Genomic DNA, 15749 nt, shown 5'->3' with positions numbered 1-15749 from the left:
GCGTCACGCCATCGCTTAGCGCGCGCCATGTGGCCGCGCGCGTCGTCTCGCCAGCTCAAGGCCGGCCTCTTCCGGACACGTCGCGCGACGAGATGTCTCGTCTCGTCGAGACGAGACCGAAACAGCATCGAGCCGCGTTGCGGATGCCCTTAATACCGTTGTGGTTTAACAAATACTATATCAAATCAAAAACCTAGTAGTATACAAGAATGAAGTTTATCTAAATAGGTTGTCAAAGAATGCAAATACATCTCCAAGTATCAAGCAAAAACCCACTAAATTCGATTGGCCGCAACTGTGAATTTAATTAGGGCATTGCAACTACACTAAGGTGTCATTGTATTGTTCTAAATGATAGCAAGATAGTACAAAGTAAAGATTCAATCACGCTGAAAAATAAATTGTTTGATTGGAATGAAAAACATAATTGTGTACACATTATATGTATTTAATAATTTGCTCAAATACTCCTAATTTAATAAAAAAAGTAATTAATCTCAGATTAACTTTGTTAAAGGAGATGACTATAATTCTTTATTACGTGATTGTCCATCCCAAATCATGTTGTGGATTTCAATCTTAAGATCCGAACATGAAATAAATACGTTAAGATCCAATAGCCCGAACCCAACTGTGTATAAACTCCTAGTTTTAACTCTATGACAAACAAAATGACAATAATGTGAAGGAAAAAGAAGATTAAAAAAAAACAGCCAATTTCTATGACAAATTTCACCTGTAAATATGCAAATCTTATTTTCCTCATTAAACATTTTATTTTTTTAATAGCTTTTTTTTGTGCTAAGCATGGAAAAATTATTAAAATCTAAATTAAAAAGAATCCCTTCTTCTTGCCCTTATCCCTTCCACCGGAAAATATAGAGCCCAACCCAAACAGATTCGCAGACGGAACGTTCAAAACGGGGTTAACTTTAACGGCGCCATTGTACGAATAGTAGCCGACCTTCTTCGCCGGCGGTTTACGGTAGTTACTTGACGGAAACTCCTTCAAGGCGCTGTTTGGCAACGCGCATTTCTGAAAATTCTGCTTCTGATTACTCCGCTTCACGCTAGCCGTGGACCCGGTCGAGTTGCTGCGCGACAGAAGCGGCAGCGGGCACAGCGTCCTCGCGTAGCCGCTGCCGCAGTTCAAGCTCGCGCTCCGCTTGAACCGCCAAAACGACGTCGCCGGCCTCGGATTCTGCTTCTCCGAACCGGAAATCGTCGGATTCATCCGCGGCGGCGGGGGAAGTGGAGGTGCCGCCGATCTGAGAATCGACGGTGGCGATCGCTTTTTGATTTCGATCGGGAGGATTTTGCCGTCGGAGAAGAGCTCGTCGGCGGAGGACGATTCGTCGCGGAAAACGCAGAAGTCGAAGTCGATGCTGGAGGAGGAAGACGAAGGGACGTAGTGCTCGATTGGAACAGCGTCGTTTCGGAGATCGTGGGAGAATGAGATTCGAGGGCTGATCAGCTCGGCACTGGGGCTGTCGGGGAAGAAGATTTCGACCGCCATTGTTAGTCGTTGCAGAGGTCAAAACATCGAACAGTTGGTAGGCTTGTTTGGATGATGATGATGATGGGAATTGGGAGGAGAAGGATTTAAAGGTGAGTTGTAGAGAATTGAAATGGAAGTAATTGTAAAAATGGGAGTACTCATGCATGGAATGTTACTATGGAAGGTTTTTAAATAGGTGGAGTAAATCATAAAAAATGCCTCATTCAATACAACAAAAATAATTACATCCAGCTTTTATAATCACTCCGCACGTAATTAAATGTTACTACATCTGTCCCTGAAAATCTGTCCCTGAAAATTTGATACATATTACCATTTTGGTCTGTCCTTGAAAATTTGATACACTTCATTTTTACCATTTTTGGTAGTGGACCACATATTCCACTAACTCATTCCTACTAACATTTTATTATAAAACTAATACTTTAAAAGTAGGACCCACATCCCATCAACTTTTTCAACTTACTTTCCATTACATTTCTTAAAACCCGTGTCGGGTCAAAGTGTAGCAAATTTTGGGGGACGGAGGTAGTAGTTTTAAAAATATTAGTACATCCAGTTTAAAAAGAAAAGAATAGAAAAATTAATAATCTACATCCACCTATTTAGGTGTATTTCTAATTTTATACTTCCTCCGTCCCACAAAGATTGTCTCACTTTGACCGGACACGGGTTTTAAGAAATGTAATGAAAAGTGAGTTGAAAAAGTTAGTGAAATGTGACTCCTACTTTTATATATTAATTTTATAATAAAATATGAGGAGGAAATAATTAGTGGAATATGAGGTCCACTACTAAAAATAGTAAAAAGTGAATGGGACAAACTTTATGGGACGGAATGAAATGGAAAAATGGGACAATCTTTGTGGACGGAGGAAGTAGTGTAATGTTGATGCATGATTCATTTATTAAAAATAATACTCCTTCTATCATACTGTATAAAAATAAACATTCTTTTTATTTTGGTATATTCCATAAAATAGTCTACATCTACTTTTATTAAACGAGTCTCGTTACATTACTCTCTCCACTTTCTATTTATTACTCCATTAATAAATAAAAATGATCCAATTACAGTAGAACGGAATGAGTAATAATTAGTATTATATAAAACTATACTCCATTAAATATCTAAATATGTAAGAATTTTACAACACATTTTTCCACTTCTACTTTACTCTCTCTGACTTTTTCTCTCTCTTCATCTCTCAACTTCCACTTTATTATTTCTTTATTTAACTCACCTAACACAATTTTTCTTAATCTCCGTGCAGAAAAGTTTTGTCTCCATTAGAGCATCCACAATGGTCGGCTAGCCGATTCATTTAATAAAAATAATACTCCTTCTATCATGCATACTATATAAAAATAAACATTCTTTTTATTTTGATATATTTCATAAAATAGTCTACATCTATTTTTATTAAATGAGCCAATTATTACTGTAGAACATAAGGAGTAATAATTAGTATTATGGAGTATAAAACTACATTCCATTAAATATCTAAATAGGTAAGAATTTACAAATTGGGAAAATAAACTATATATTGTAGAAAAAACTAGGGAATATGTTTGGACATTTGTACTACTTCCTTTGGCCTTTTTCGTTTCATTCTTACACTTTATCAATTGTGTATTTAATCTTGACATCCCAAAAAATATCAATTTTGTAGATTGGATGGAGTAATAAAAGTTTTGAATAATCGACGATGCTATAAAATCGATGCCACCCCAACCCTCTCCTCGTCTTTTCAACCTCTCACATCTTCACTTCTATCATCTTTATATTGTCACTCCACAGTCATCCCAATGGCCCCATTCCATGCCCGATTGTGTTCCCGCACCTTCCTTATCATTTGCCGTTCTCGTTAATGAATTTTCGAAATCCGAATTCAATTGTTTTTACTTTTTTATCTTTACGCAGATGTGTTGCAAGCGTGTGAATATGTATTATCTGAAAATAACCTTACTTGTGCATTGTTTGAGCATATAAATATTCAATTTGTCTTTTATTAAAATGAAAAAATGTTTTGTGTATTTTATATTAAGGTAAATTGCCAAAAAAATTTATATTGGTCAAATTTTGGTCAATTTCATAGTCTTAAAAAATAATCAAATATACCATAACTTTGATATTTTTCTCCATTGTCTCATGGCAAAAACTTTCATTGTACTACGTTTTTTAATTTATCGATATAACATGTACATGTGTGAAAATTAAAGACATGATGCCAAATGATATTAAACGACATCAATTACGTCACCGAATATTTTGTCCGGATAATAATTTTCATATATCAATCAAATAGTGATAATTAAGTAAGAAAACTATCAAAGTTATAGTAATATATAATTGGCTGATTTCGAATGTTAAAAGAATTAAACAAAATTTGACCAATTTTATGATTTTTTTAGGTAATTTGGTCTTTATATTACTTCCTCCGCTTTTTAAAAATAAGGAGGTTTGAAACACACGAATTTTAATACATAATTTGGTAAAGTAAGAGAGAGAGGGAGAAAAATTGGTAAAGTAAAAGAGAGGAAGAGAAAAAAGTAATGAAATTAATGTTAGTTGATCATGGGGTCTATTTTAAGTTGTTAATTGTAGTGGTATAAGTGGTAAATAAATTGATGTATAGGGGTGTTAAGATTTCCTAAAATAGAAAATTTGAAAATTGTTATTTTTAAAGAACGGACTAAAATTGAAAGAGTTGTTATTTTTAAAAAACGGAGGGAGTATCAAAGTAATAAGAGTCGGAAGAGAGGTATATCAAAAATAAAGTAAATTACTTCATTCGTTCCCATATAGTTGAGGCGAAACTTTTAAGAAAGGAATATTAAGTGTGTTAAATAAATAGATAAAAAAAGTAAGAGAGGGAAAAAAGTAGAAAATAAATAAAATAGAAAGAATAAAGTAAGAGAGAGCAAAGTAAAAAAGAGAATAAAGTTACTATATATGGAAATGATTCAACTATGAGGATTCCCGAAATGAAAAAATAACTCAACTACGAAGAAATGGAGGAAATAGTTTACAATACAATTTAAATCTTGAAGACACGCAGAACTAACTAACTGCCTAGCGTGATTGTAGGATATGTCGGCTAATGAAATAACTACAGTACATTATTGTGTTATGCTTTTAATTTCTATATTGTTTTTTAAGTTGAGGAGGACCATAAGCTAATAAAGGTGATTTTTTCGGTTAGAAAAATGCAAATTAAAATTTTAAAATAAATATAAGTTTCTAAGATAAAATATTTAAAAAAAGAGGAACTACATTTTCCAGTCTCTGGATAACATCATTTGCGTTCTCTATATATCATCCGATTTCTCTAGATATTGATATAATATCGTTGAAAAAACTTTTACATTTTTTGGACCAAAATATCCTCTAGGTTAGAAGGGTTATTTATGTATTTTTCATGAGAAGAGATAATTGTCAGTCTGTTACTTTGATTCATTCATTTCCTTTCAAGTATGTGTTTGAAGACTTGACAGAGCAATTATTTGCCACATATTTTGGTGACTTCTTTTGAGGAGTACAACAGAAACAAATGAACTAAATGTTGTCGAAAGTGGCGGTTCTTTCTTATGAAAAAAACAAATATATAATCATAGCTTTTATATCTAAAAAGTGTTAAAAAATTGTAAAGTCCTTTCATGATAATATATCATCTGATAATATTTTTGAAAAATAATAACTGTGGATGGCATTGCAATTATAGCTTCCAACTGTGATGAGTATGATCTATGAAGGAGTGAATATGAAGGTTGTATATGATGGTGGTTGTGTTAGGGTAGGGAGTAAAGAGGACGGATGCTTTGTGTTTATAGCAGAAATTGGGACATAATGAAGACACACATGTGCTTCTTCCAACAAGAACATAAATAACTAATTATAGTATGTGGTACATACATAGCCCACTCCCACGCTCTACATATTTCACATCTTCAAAACTAATTATTAAATGCTCTCACTTCATAATGGTCGCATTATTTTTTTTGCAGGACATTGGCATTCAATTATCCACATGCTTTGATCCTCTATTCCAATTTATGTTTATTTAATCTTTTGTGCGCTTTATTTAGTAATCTAACTTAATTTGTTGTTTATATGTTCACCCCTGGTCCCATTATATATAGTACTAGTACTACATTTATAACAGTATTAATTTGTGCATTTGGACTTACATATGTGTACACATTGATATAATTCCATACTCATTTTTTCGAAAATAGGATACGTATTTGCCATGATCTATGCTAAGTGACAATGTTGAGGCACCGCAAGACTTTCCTTAACGAGAGATATTGAGTTCAATCTCATAAGTTTAGTTCATCCAGCACCTTGTAAAATGATGCATCTAGTGGTTCCGTCTTTGTAATTATTGTAGTATTATTGCAGTAAAAGGCGATTCCGTCGTCTTGGCGGCCCCCTCACTCCGGCCCGACATCATGTGAAGGGGTTAAATCAGGGTACACAATATCCCGTTAAGGGAGAGGCCTTAACCCACTGGCTGTCAGAAGCCCATCTTCCAAGTCCTCACACTTCGAAATTATTGTAGTACTAATATCTTATATGGTGATGGTAGAGTGTTTATATCACAAATATGGTTTTTATAAAAGAAATTACCTTGGTCGATGGAGACAATAAAAGTTTCTTAAATGGGTTCAGATTCAGGGTTAAGACAACACTTATTTTGGTTGACCCATTAAGTAGGTGGCCCAAACCTACTTTTTCTATGTCCCTATGCCCACTACTAGTAGTGGCCCACGTGACCAACAGCATATGTTTACAAAACAAAGTTTTACAGACTTCCTTGGTTATTGACTAATAGTTCAATAAATACACGAGTAAATTTGTTTGCTTGTTGGTAGTTGTTCAATTGATTTGACGGGTTTTTAACTGATAAGTTACACTAGTTTTAATAATTTGTGACAAATTTACTTACTAGTTATAATTTGTTAAATTCTAAACTAATTTACGAAATACTAGTACCAAATATAAATTACACGAGTGGAGTATGGTGTGGGATCAATTGCTGACTTTTTAAGTTACTAATTCTGCTTACTCATTAACATAGTGTATTAGAAATGTCAATACGGTGACATTAAAATGTCAACATTCGTATTGACATTTCTAATACATTGTGTTGATGAGTTAGCCGAGTTAGTAACTTAAACTAGCTAGCAATATAACGCACCCCAGTGGAGGATAGTACTTCATTCATTCCATAATAATAGAGACATTTCTTTCTGCCATGTAAATTAAGAAAAAAGTGTGTAATATATTAAATAAAAAGATAATAAAGTATGAGAGAGGAAAAAGTAGAGAAAAGAAATTAAGAGAGAGGAAAAGCAAGTGGGAAGAAATGTATTGAATTTACTAAAAAAAGAAAATGACTTCACTACTATAAAAACGTATTCTCCAAAATGACAAAATGACTCTACTATTATGCAATGGAAGCAGTATTAAGTTATTATTGATTTTAAAAGGAGAAGAAAAACTAACGATTAAGAGTTGATCTTTGCCGGCATGATATTTTTTGTTATAAAATGATGAGTAATGGTCAAAATTGGTCCTGACATATGGTCATTTTACCTTTTTGGTCATAAACATTATCTTTTGGATTTTTTGGTCCTGAACATATAAGAATTTGATCATTTTGGTCCTCTGTTAACTTTTCCGTTAAAAACTAACGGTCAACGGATTTAAATTCGATTTTGACCAAATTTAAGTTTTAATTCTGTTTTTTAAATCCTTAATTAAAAACCCTAACTATTACTGTATTAAAAATATTCTTTTAATTATAATTAGAAATTATGAGAAAATTGCTGTAAAACACAAAACACGATTTAGGGTGTAATGCCAAAATTATACCCTAAAACCCAAATCTCAGATTAAACAGTGAAAACGAATAAAACACTCAAATCAAAATACTCAACTAAACCCCATTAATAAAGTTAACAAATTTAGCATCTTCTTAAGAAAAAACAAAAATGGGCATACCTCCATTCCCAGCATTGGCCTGATCCTGGCAAATCGAGAAGGCGATGCTCCTGGCGGAGGCGGCAGCATCAGGCGGCGGCGCCGAAGACAAGAAGGAGAGCATCTTCTGGACGTCGTCGGGCAGCGGAGGCCAGAGATTGGATCTCCTGAAAGAGTCAGAGGCCATCTTGGGGGAGAAATCAGGCTGAGAAGATTTGAGTAATTTGTGCGATTTCCAGCACGCCTGAGATGTTTGGTTCACAGATCCATCGGCGTTTTCATCTGAAGGCAGAGAGCCTGCATTTTGCTTGTGGCTCAGCACCCCAAAATCCATTTTTGGTGAGAAAGGAAGGAGTTTATAGGGTTATCCCCACACCACAACATGAGTTCATCTCAAGCAATTTCTGTGTTGAGAATAAAAGATATTTTAGAGTTTTAATCATAATTTTTAATTAAAATTAAAAGAATGTTATTAATAATAGTTAGAGTTTTTAATTAAGAATTTAAAAAACAAAATTAAAACTTAAATTTGGTCAAAATCGAATTTAAATTCGTTAACTGTTAGTTTTTAACGGAAAAATTAACAGAGGACCAAAATGATCAAATTCTCATATGTTCAGGACCAAAAAATCAAAAAGATAATGTTTAGGACCAAAAAGATAAAATGGTCATATGTTCCGGACTAATTTTGACTTTTACTCTAAAATGATATATGAATTTAATTCGTTTTTCCAAATGAACCAATTACCATTTTCAAGTTTTCAAAATATTAATTAATGTGACTGAAATAGACAAACCGTTTGTTATCTTATACCTTAATCTCTCCACCCCCACGCTAAGAAAATTCCACGAATAAATATTAATTAGGGAAGAGCAAAAGCTAAAAAGTATCAAGATTTCCAAATAAATAAATAGATAATCTAAAAAGAATCGATAAAAGTTGTAGATAATTTAATGGATAAAAAGCTAGTACAGTAAAAAAGACTTTTTCTTAAAATTTTGAGGCCCACATTTGTTTTGTATTATTTCTTGTCGGCAACTTGTTTATTAATATGCGCATGTAAAACCAAAGAGAATATTTAAATCCCATTATGTAATCTTATTATACGAGTTATTGTAATAGCTTTTCCGAAATTGTGAATAAATTTATTATCATATTATGATAACATTCAACAAAAAATTGGTTGATAAGTGATAATTGGAAAACACCAACATGCTGAACATTTTATATTGCATACCTATGTGTGCAAGTGAATATTATAAATATATTCAATGTTTTACTACTCCTAATTCAGTTCAAAAAAGAGAAACAAAAAATTCTTGTACTGCTACTTCTCAAATCTGCTCAACAAGTTTTTTATCACTGGGCTCAGCCCAGTGGTTGTAGTGGAACAAAATTTGGGTATTACTTAAAGCCCAATACCCTTTTTGCATATAAAGCTTGAAATTTTTTAGAGAGAAAATAGCTTCATACCTCTAACTTGGTGTCATTTGTTTTCTTTGCCATGTTACTCCCTTTTTCCCTAAAAAAAAAGTACTTTGGGTTCGACACGGATTTTAATATAAAATTAGTAAAGTGAGAGAGAGATAGAGAGAAAAAGTAATTAAAGTATTGTTAGGGGAGAATGAGTCTCACTTTAATAGAGAAAAAAAAACTTTCCAAAATTAAAAAGTGCATATTCTTGTGAAATTGATTAAAAAGGAAAGAGTGCATATTTAGGGAGTATAAACTATATGTTCCTATATTACTCCTATTTGAATAAATATATTAAGATCCCAAATTATTAATAGTTATTCCAAATGCTTACTGTAAGTTGGCTAATGAATAGTAGTAGTAGTACTCAAATAATCAAATTACACTGGGTTACAACTTTCAACTTTCCGCACAACCCTGATAAAGGCCAGGAATTAAGATAAAAAAAAAATAAAAATTCAAATATAATGCCAAAATAATACTCTTTCCATTCACAAATAAATGTTTTTTTTAAAAAATGAATGTTGTGTACCCTAACATATATATATAGTGATAATCTCACCACAGTTTAAGAATCGACAGTTCTGATTTTCAAAAGGTTGGAACAATCGGATATTTAGCAAATTTTACCTATTTTTGTTATTGATTTTCTCCAATATTCCACATTTTCCCGTAATTTTCTGAAATTTAGGCCAAAATCGACTATAAACGACTAATTATATTTCCAAAAATTTTAGAACTATACCAAGATTATAAATGAAATACACTTTCGAAGTAACTAGACAAACTTCATCCGCTCGTGACTAAATGATTCATTTGAGAACATGGATTAAAAAACTCTGTAAATAAAAATAAATAATTTATAGAATGTGAAATTCAGTTTACATAAATAATTTTGTAAATATGAGAGAAATGATTTAGTTACACTTATTATACGCGGACACTAATAAATGAAGCATTTAATTATAAACATTTGAAAATGACAAAACGAATCATTTAATCTCCGATAAAGTGTTCATATAATTGAGTTTAAGGTTTTTTTTCCTTCTAAATAATGAGTCAATAGTCAACCGACAACAACAAACGTCCACGCTTGATTCGTCCAGACAGAAATTGAATTAAATACTCCCCAAAATAACGATTTCAGTTCGAAGATTTCAAAATTTCTCAAATATCAAGACTCCCTTATTTTCAATTTTATTTTTTTGAAAATTTCCTCACTCTATCTTCTATTCTTCTGCAATTGGATTCTTGATCCTCTGTCTGTGTATATTCGAGGGCCCTTTTTTATTTTTTCCCTCTAATCTGAAAACATGAAGCCTAACTGGGAGCTGACGAATTGCTGTCAACATGAACAAGTCCGATTTCTAGCTACCATTGGCATTTTCACCGTTGTTATTCTTGCTGTAAGTCTTCGTGTATATTTATTTCTCTGGTTTTATTAAACTCCATTGTTGTTGTTGGTTTAGATTTGGGTATTATTGAAATTGGAGAGCTTTAATTATTAATTAGCTAACGAACATAGGCATTTAGCTTGATTGCAAAAACTATTAAATTCATTGTGAAATCTTTCTTGATTTGAAGCTTTGTCGTGTATTGAGCTTTGTTATTGTGGTTGTATTGAAAAAAAAAAAGTGAAAGGAATTAAGTAGGATTCACAACTGGCTCTCTCTTACCTGTATTTGGCTTGATCCGGTGTCGATTACGCTGTAAAGGTTGAAGCTTTTGTTGAAGTTAGGTCACATTTAGAGATCTTTGCTTGAATGAATGCTGGGTTTCTAAGCTTCAAGCATTTCATGGTGGGAATTTTTGTGTGTGTTTTGTAATTTTATGCTATATGTATAGCTAGTGAATTGGGGAATTCGGATCTTTCTCGATTTTTCGCACTTTGAGAAGCCATTTTTGGTGAAATAACTTTCCAGTTTGATCTTCCTGTGGTGATGATGGCAGTTCTGGAGGACATTTTTGCTGACACCTTTTAAGCTCATCACTGTGTTTCTTCATGAAGCAAGCCACGCGATTGCGTGCAAACTTACTTGTGGCGAGGTAGAATCTTTCTTAATCGCAGTATTTTGTTTAAGGGCTTTTGGTTATATTGACTTAGGAAGTTCAATAGACTTCGCAAATATGTTACTAATATTTCTGCTTCGTGTGTGTTCCTACCGCCCTAAAGTGCATTCCTCTTTGTTGAGTCCGAGGCATCTGATATCCCATTCTTTATAGGTCGAGGGCATTCAAGTTCATGCTAACGAAGGTGGCATGACTCAAACACGTGGTGGTGTATATTGGTTGATCTTACCGGCTGGATGTAGCACTTCTTTTTCTATATTATGTTTCTGTTTTTGGTTAATTTTGATGCATATGCTACATGCCATCTAATCATTTATATGGCTTCCTATTACAGACCTTGGATCATCGTTTTGGGGTATGGCTCTCATACTTGCTTCGACAAATCTCCTCTCCTCAAGAATCGCTGCTGGTTGTCTTATTCTTTCCCTCTTTATTGTGCTCTTCATTGCACAAAATGTAAGTTTCTTAGGAAATCGTCCCTGAATTATACTACATCTATTATGATATTATGATGATTGACTGACTCATTCAAACGTTGCACAGTGGACTCTACGAGGGCTTTGTATCGGTAAGCCAGTGAAACATTCTTGTTCTTGAGATGTTGTAATTTCTACAAATTCAAGATATTAATTTCTTGAATAATGTGGTTTAATTTACCAGGATTTATTGTTTTTCTTGCTGTCGTCTGGGTTCTTCAAGAAACAACCAAAGTTCGTATCCTTCACTACATTATTCTCTTCATTGGTATAGGCTTACCCATTATATTTGCTGTCTCTTCAACCGGCTTTCAATAGATTTTCTCGTGTTTCTCACACATTCTTCTCTGATGGCAGGTGTTATGAATAGCCTGTTTTCCATCTACGGTAGAAACTCAACTTGTCGCTATCAGTAAATTAAACTCATCACTTGGTGGGACATAAAATAACCGTGTTTTATGATGCAGATATATACGATGATTTGATATCTCGAAGGGTTCACTCAAGTGACGCTGAGAAATTCGCAGAGCTTTGCCCCTGCTGCACGGGAGTTGGTTGGGGAGTAATCTGGTACGTACGTATACATGTAAAATTTCAACTTATTAGGCCTTAAAATCTCTTACGCTTATGAAGCTCAATGTTTTTCTCTTTTAAAAGAATTTACTAATGATTGATGAAACCCCCTTCTTGTAGGGGAATGATATCCTTACTGTTTCTCTCTGCATCGATATATCTTGGACTTGTCATCTTGTCCTGAGGTACGTTACCATGCTGTAATATATTCGCCAAAACATATGATGACCACTGAGAAATGATGCAAAGCTTTATGAAATCTTCAACTCAGAAAATAGCTTAGTTTCTTGTTGGATTTGTGTTGTCCTTATTTGACAATTTCAGTGTTCATTTCTTCAGGGTTGAAAATAGAAGAGTTGGCCTATTAAGGAGTTGCAACAACATTATCCATACATATATCTCCATAGCAATCAAATTCATTTATTTGGCTGCAGGATCAAATTTGATCCTCGAGCTTCGCATTCTAACAAAAATTGAATTGTTTTGGTTCCAATTCTGTCGAATGGTTATAATTTTAGAAATCATTTCCAGATTGTAATATTCAAATTTTATAGTATATGATTCAATGCCAAAGCTGGATACAGCATTTGTTTTAATAAGTGTGTTTACAAATTCAACTATCGTTATAAAAGTAAACAAAGAATTTAAGGCTCTATTTAGCCTAATCTGAGAGTAGCACTAGCAACCCTGCTAACCAAACACAGCCTAAACTGATAGAAACTAATCACATTTTATTAACTTGTAAGAAGATAGAAACCCAGAATTTGCTCTCATTGAGAGGTTTCCGACCATCATATATTCGAGCCATTGCTTGTGAAATAAAAGGTTAAGATGATTGTGTGAAGAAAAATCCAAGCCTTCACAGAGCAGATCAAGAGAAACCTCCTTTAGTTTTAACAAGTTAAAGCTAATAAGGGAATGTCAATAAGAATCATCAAATGGAAGGACCACTTGCGCTCGGTCAATTCACTCCCTTTCAGAGATTGAACTGAACCATCATTCTATCACGTCATTTCAACGTTTAACGTGCATACTGAATTCTCCCCTTCTCAAGTTATTTACCATCAAAGGAGAGGCTCACAGAATTTCCCCTCTGTCCATCCACTGGTTGAACCATTTGCTCTAAAATAGCCTTCATAGACGAAATACACTCAAGAGCGGCAGTAGCCCGGGCCTCATGTAGATCCTAATGTAATAGCCAGAATAAGCTAGAAACTTGGCCTTGTAATAAAAATCAAACTTATAAGGTATCCATGCTGGATTTATAATCATAGCTTAGTTTCAAGAGGCTAATGTTCTCCCTTGTTAGACGTTAGTTGTCATTCTAATTCTGTCAGTTAAAACAAAACTACAACAAATATAGAAACACATTCAAATTATTGATGAATATATTCGTTAAATAATCAAATCGTAGTAGTATGATTTTATCTTTTGTTGACACCACTTAAAATTCAAAAAATCGAAGTTTGGACAATATGTTTGTTCCACTACAAATTTGTATTTTCCTTTTAACCATTACCATTTGTCTCGGACCCCAGCCATCACTCACAAATAAAAATATTTGTGGGTCCATTTCAAAAATAACAAAAGATACGAGGGCATGCCCCAAAATATTACCACCTTATTTTTCAAATTTCAGACCGTTGCCCAACAGACAGTGTAGTAACGGTTTTTTCTTACTGTCTTAAAAATAAAAAACAGAGCAACATTCTGAAAAAATCACTCTCCCCCAAATCAAATGGGCTGCGTCTCGTCAAAGCTGGTAGCTAAACAAATTCAGGAGGAAAGAAAATCGCTCAGAAATGCCGACTACGCACACCACGTCGTCTCCCTCACTTCAACCACCTACGGCGCTCTCTCCTTAGACAAAGCAAAGGTTCAAATTCCGGTTGCGGAGGAGAAAGAATGCGCGGCGAGGAAATCATCGTCGTCGCCGGTCCGGGAAGAGCCGGCGGAGATAATCAACGCGTGGGAGCTCATGGAGGGTTTGGAGGAGGAAATCGCCGTCGCCGTCCAATCAAAAAAAAGCCCCAAATCGAAGCTTTTTAGGGATTCAATGAGCCCTATGAAGTTCCTGGCTTCTCCGAGGAAGGCGAAGAAGGCGGCCGCGGGGAAGGAGAATAAGGGAATTAGGTCAATTGAAAATAGCCCCAAACCGATTTTGAAGGAGAACAATGCTAACAACAATCACAGCGTGAAGAAGCCCTCTCCGAAGCTGTGGGCTTCGATCAAGAAATCCGATAGCTCGAGATTCGATTCAGGTGTCGTTGCGTCGTCGAGGAGGAGAAGCCTAGAGCCGCTGTTCGATCCCGATCTCGTGGCCTCTCTAGAGAGAGAGGTGTCGGAGGAGGAAGAAGAGCTGATGAACAAGAACAAGAGCAAGGCCACGTCGGGAAATTCGAATGCGTTGCTCGAGTCTTACGCGAAGAAATGCCCTCCCGGGGGCGAGAATGCGGTGGTGATCTACACGACCACGCTGAGGGGGATCAGGAAGACGTTCGAGGAGTGCAACGTGGCGAGGTCCACGATCGAGTCGAGGAATGTGGAGGTTGTGGAGCGGGATGTGTCGATGCACTCGGCGTTTAAGGAGGAGCTGAGGGTGCTGATGGGGAGCCAGGAGGTGAGGGTGCCGTTGGTGTTTGTGAAGGGGAGGTTGATTGGCGGGGCGGAGGAGATGGTGAGGCTGGACGAGGAGGGCAAATTGGGGATTTTGCTCGAGGGGATTCCCGAGGCGGCCGGGGGCGGGTGCTGGCGGTGCGGAGGGGTGAGGTTTGTGATGTGTGTGGAGTGTAGTGGGAGTTGTAGGGTTGTTGGGGAGGATGGGAGGAAGAGTGTTAAGTGTGGCAAGTGTAATGAGAATGGCCTCATTCAGTGCCCTAAATGTGTGTAAGTTATCTCACTTGCTGTTTATGTAAGGATTAATTTGATTGCAATTTTGCATTCTAATATGTATTTTAGGGTGTAATTTGCAAGCTTCATGAAGTGTGTCTTTTTGTGCATTGATTGTCTTTTGTTGGAGAAATGTATACTTATTGACATTGATATGGGGATTGATAGTGACATGACAAGGTTATGGGTCGACCAAACATGATTTCGGAATTCAATTTCTAGTTAAAACAAAATACGCAGAAAACGACTTGTTGAAATTTTGTGGAGGTTCATTTGAAGGAAATGGGAATTTATCTGTTTTTATTGGTGATGCGTTTCAATCTTCTTGGATGAGTGAAATTATAGGATAGATGTATGGTGAGTGAAATTAGATGAGATCCATTTTAACAATCAACTTTTTATGTCTGAGAATAATTGTTTCATGTATCTTTTTCATCAGTTAGCAAATAATTTAAAATTGTCTCTAGTATCTTTTTTTAATAAGTTAGACAAATAATTTACAAGGGTAGTGATAAAATGTAAACTCGTATATATATTATACAAATTTCAAACTTTTCAACACAATGTCAATATAGTGTCAACCGTTGACACTGTGTTGATATTTTCTATTGCTCTATTGACATTTTTCAACGGTCTAAATCATAATTTAAAGTTTGTACAATATTTAGAATTTTCATTTGATCACATTCCTACTTTATAAATTGTCTTATTGTTTCATGTATCTTTTTTCATAAATCCACAACTAAATTTGATCACATT

General features: G+C 34.8%; 3 protein-coding genes across 3 annotated transcripts; 2 read left to right on the top strand and 1 right to left on the bottom strand.

Annotated features, from left to right (window-relative positions):
* Window positions 1-157: 157 nt before the first annotated feature.
* On the bottom strand, window positions 158-1662 carry LOC125221860 (uncharacterized). The gene has a single exon (XM_089066160.1). It carries the CDS (start codon window positions 1514-1516, stop codon window positions 827-829), a length of 690 nt encoding a protein of 229 aa, XP_088922286.1. The 5' UTR covers window positions 1517-1662; the 3' UTR covers window positions 158-826.
* Window positions 1663-10119: 8457 nt separating this feature from the next.
* LOC125202005 (uncharacterized) lies at window positions 10120-12700 on the top strand. The gene is made up of 10 exons (XM_048100313.2): window positions 10120-10388; window positions 10933-11028; window positions 11206-11290; window positions 11387-11508; window positions 11596-11620; window positions 11713-11796; window positions 11886-11915; window positions 11996-12098; window positions 12222-12286; window positions 12441-12700. Exons 1-9 carry the CDS (start codon window positions 10296-10298, stop codon window positions 12283-12285), a joined length of 702 nt encoding a protein of 233 aa, XP_047956270.1. The 5' UTR covers window positions 10120-10295; the 3' UTR covers window position 12286; window positions 12441-12700.
* A 1054-nt stretch (window positions 12701-13754) lies between these two features.
* On the top strand, window positions 13755-15295 carry LOC125216089 (Glutaredoxin family protein). Its single transcript, XM_048117714.2, has one exon. The coding sequence runs from the start codon at window positions 13840-13842 to the stop codon at window positions 14989-14991; it is 1152 nt and encodes a 383-aa protein (XP_047973671.1). The 5' UTR covers window positions 13755-13839; the 3' UTR covers window positions 14992-15295.
* The last annotated feature ends 454 nt before the right edge of the window (window positions 15296-15749 follow it).

The sequence above is a fragment of the Salvia hispanica genome, chromosome 2, assembly GCF_029641045.1.
Source record: "Salvia hispanica isolate PSC_SH4W2 chromosome 2, Shi_PSC_v1, whole genome shotgun sequence".
NCBI lineage: Eukaryota > Viridiplantae > Streptophyta > Magnoliopsida > Lamiales > Lamiaceae > Salvia > Salvia hispanica.
The sequence above is the reverse complement of the archived record's forward strand: the minus strand, read 5'-3'. Positions and strand labels throughout refer to the sequence as shown.

Coding starts and splice junctions, on each gene's coding strand:
- LOC125221860 (XM_089066160.1), bottom strand. CDS start 1,516: ATGGCGGTCGAAATCTTCTTCCCCGACAGCCCCAGTGCCGAGCTGATC.
- LOC125202005 (XM_048100313.2), top strand. CDS start 10,296: ATGAAGCCTAACTGGGAGCTGACGAATTGCTGTCAACATGAACAAGTC. Junction 11,029..11,205: donor GCAAACTTACTTGTGGCGAG/GTAGAATCTTTC, acceptor CATTCTTTATAG/GTCGAGGGCATTCAAGTTCA. Junction 11,291..11,386: donor GTTGATCTTACCGGCTGGAT/GTAGCACTTCTT, acceptor TTCCTATTACAG/ACCTTGGATCATCGTTTTGG.
- LOC125216089 (XM_048117714.2), top strand. CDS start 13,840: ATGGGCTGCGTCTCGTCAAAGCTGGTAGCTAAACAAATTCAGGAGGAA.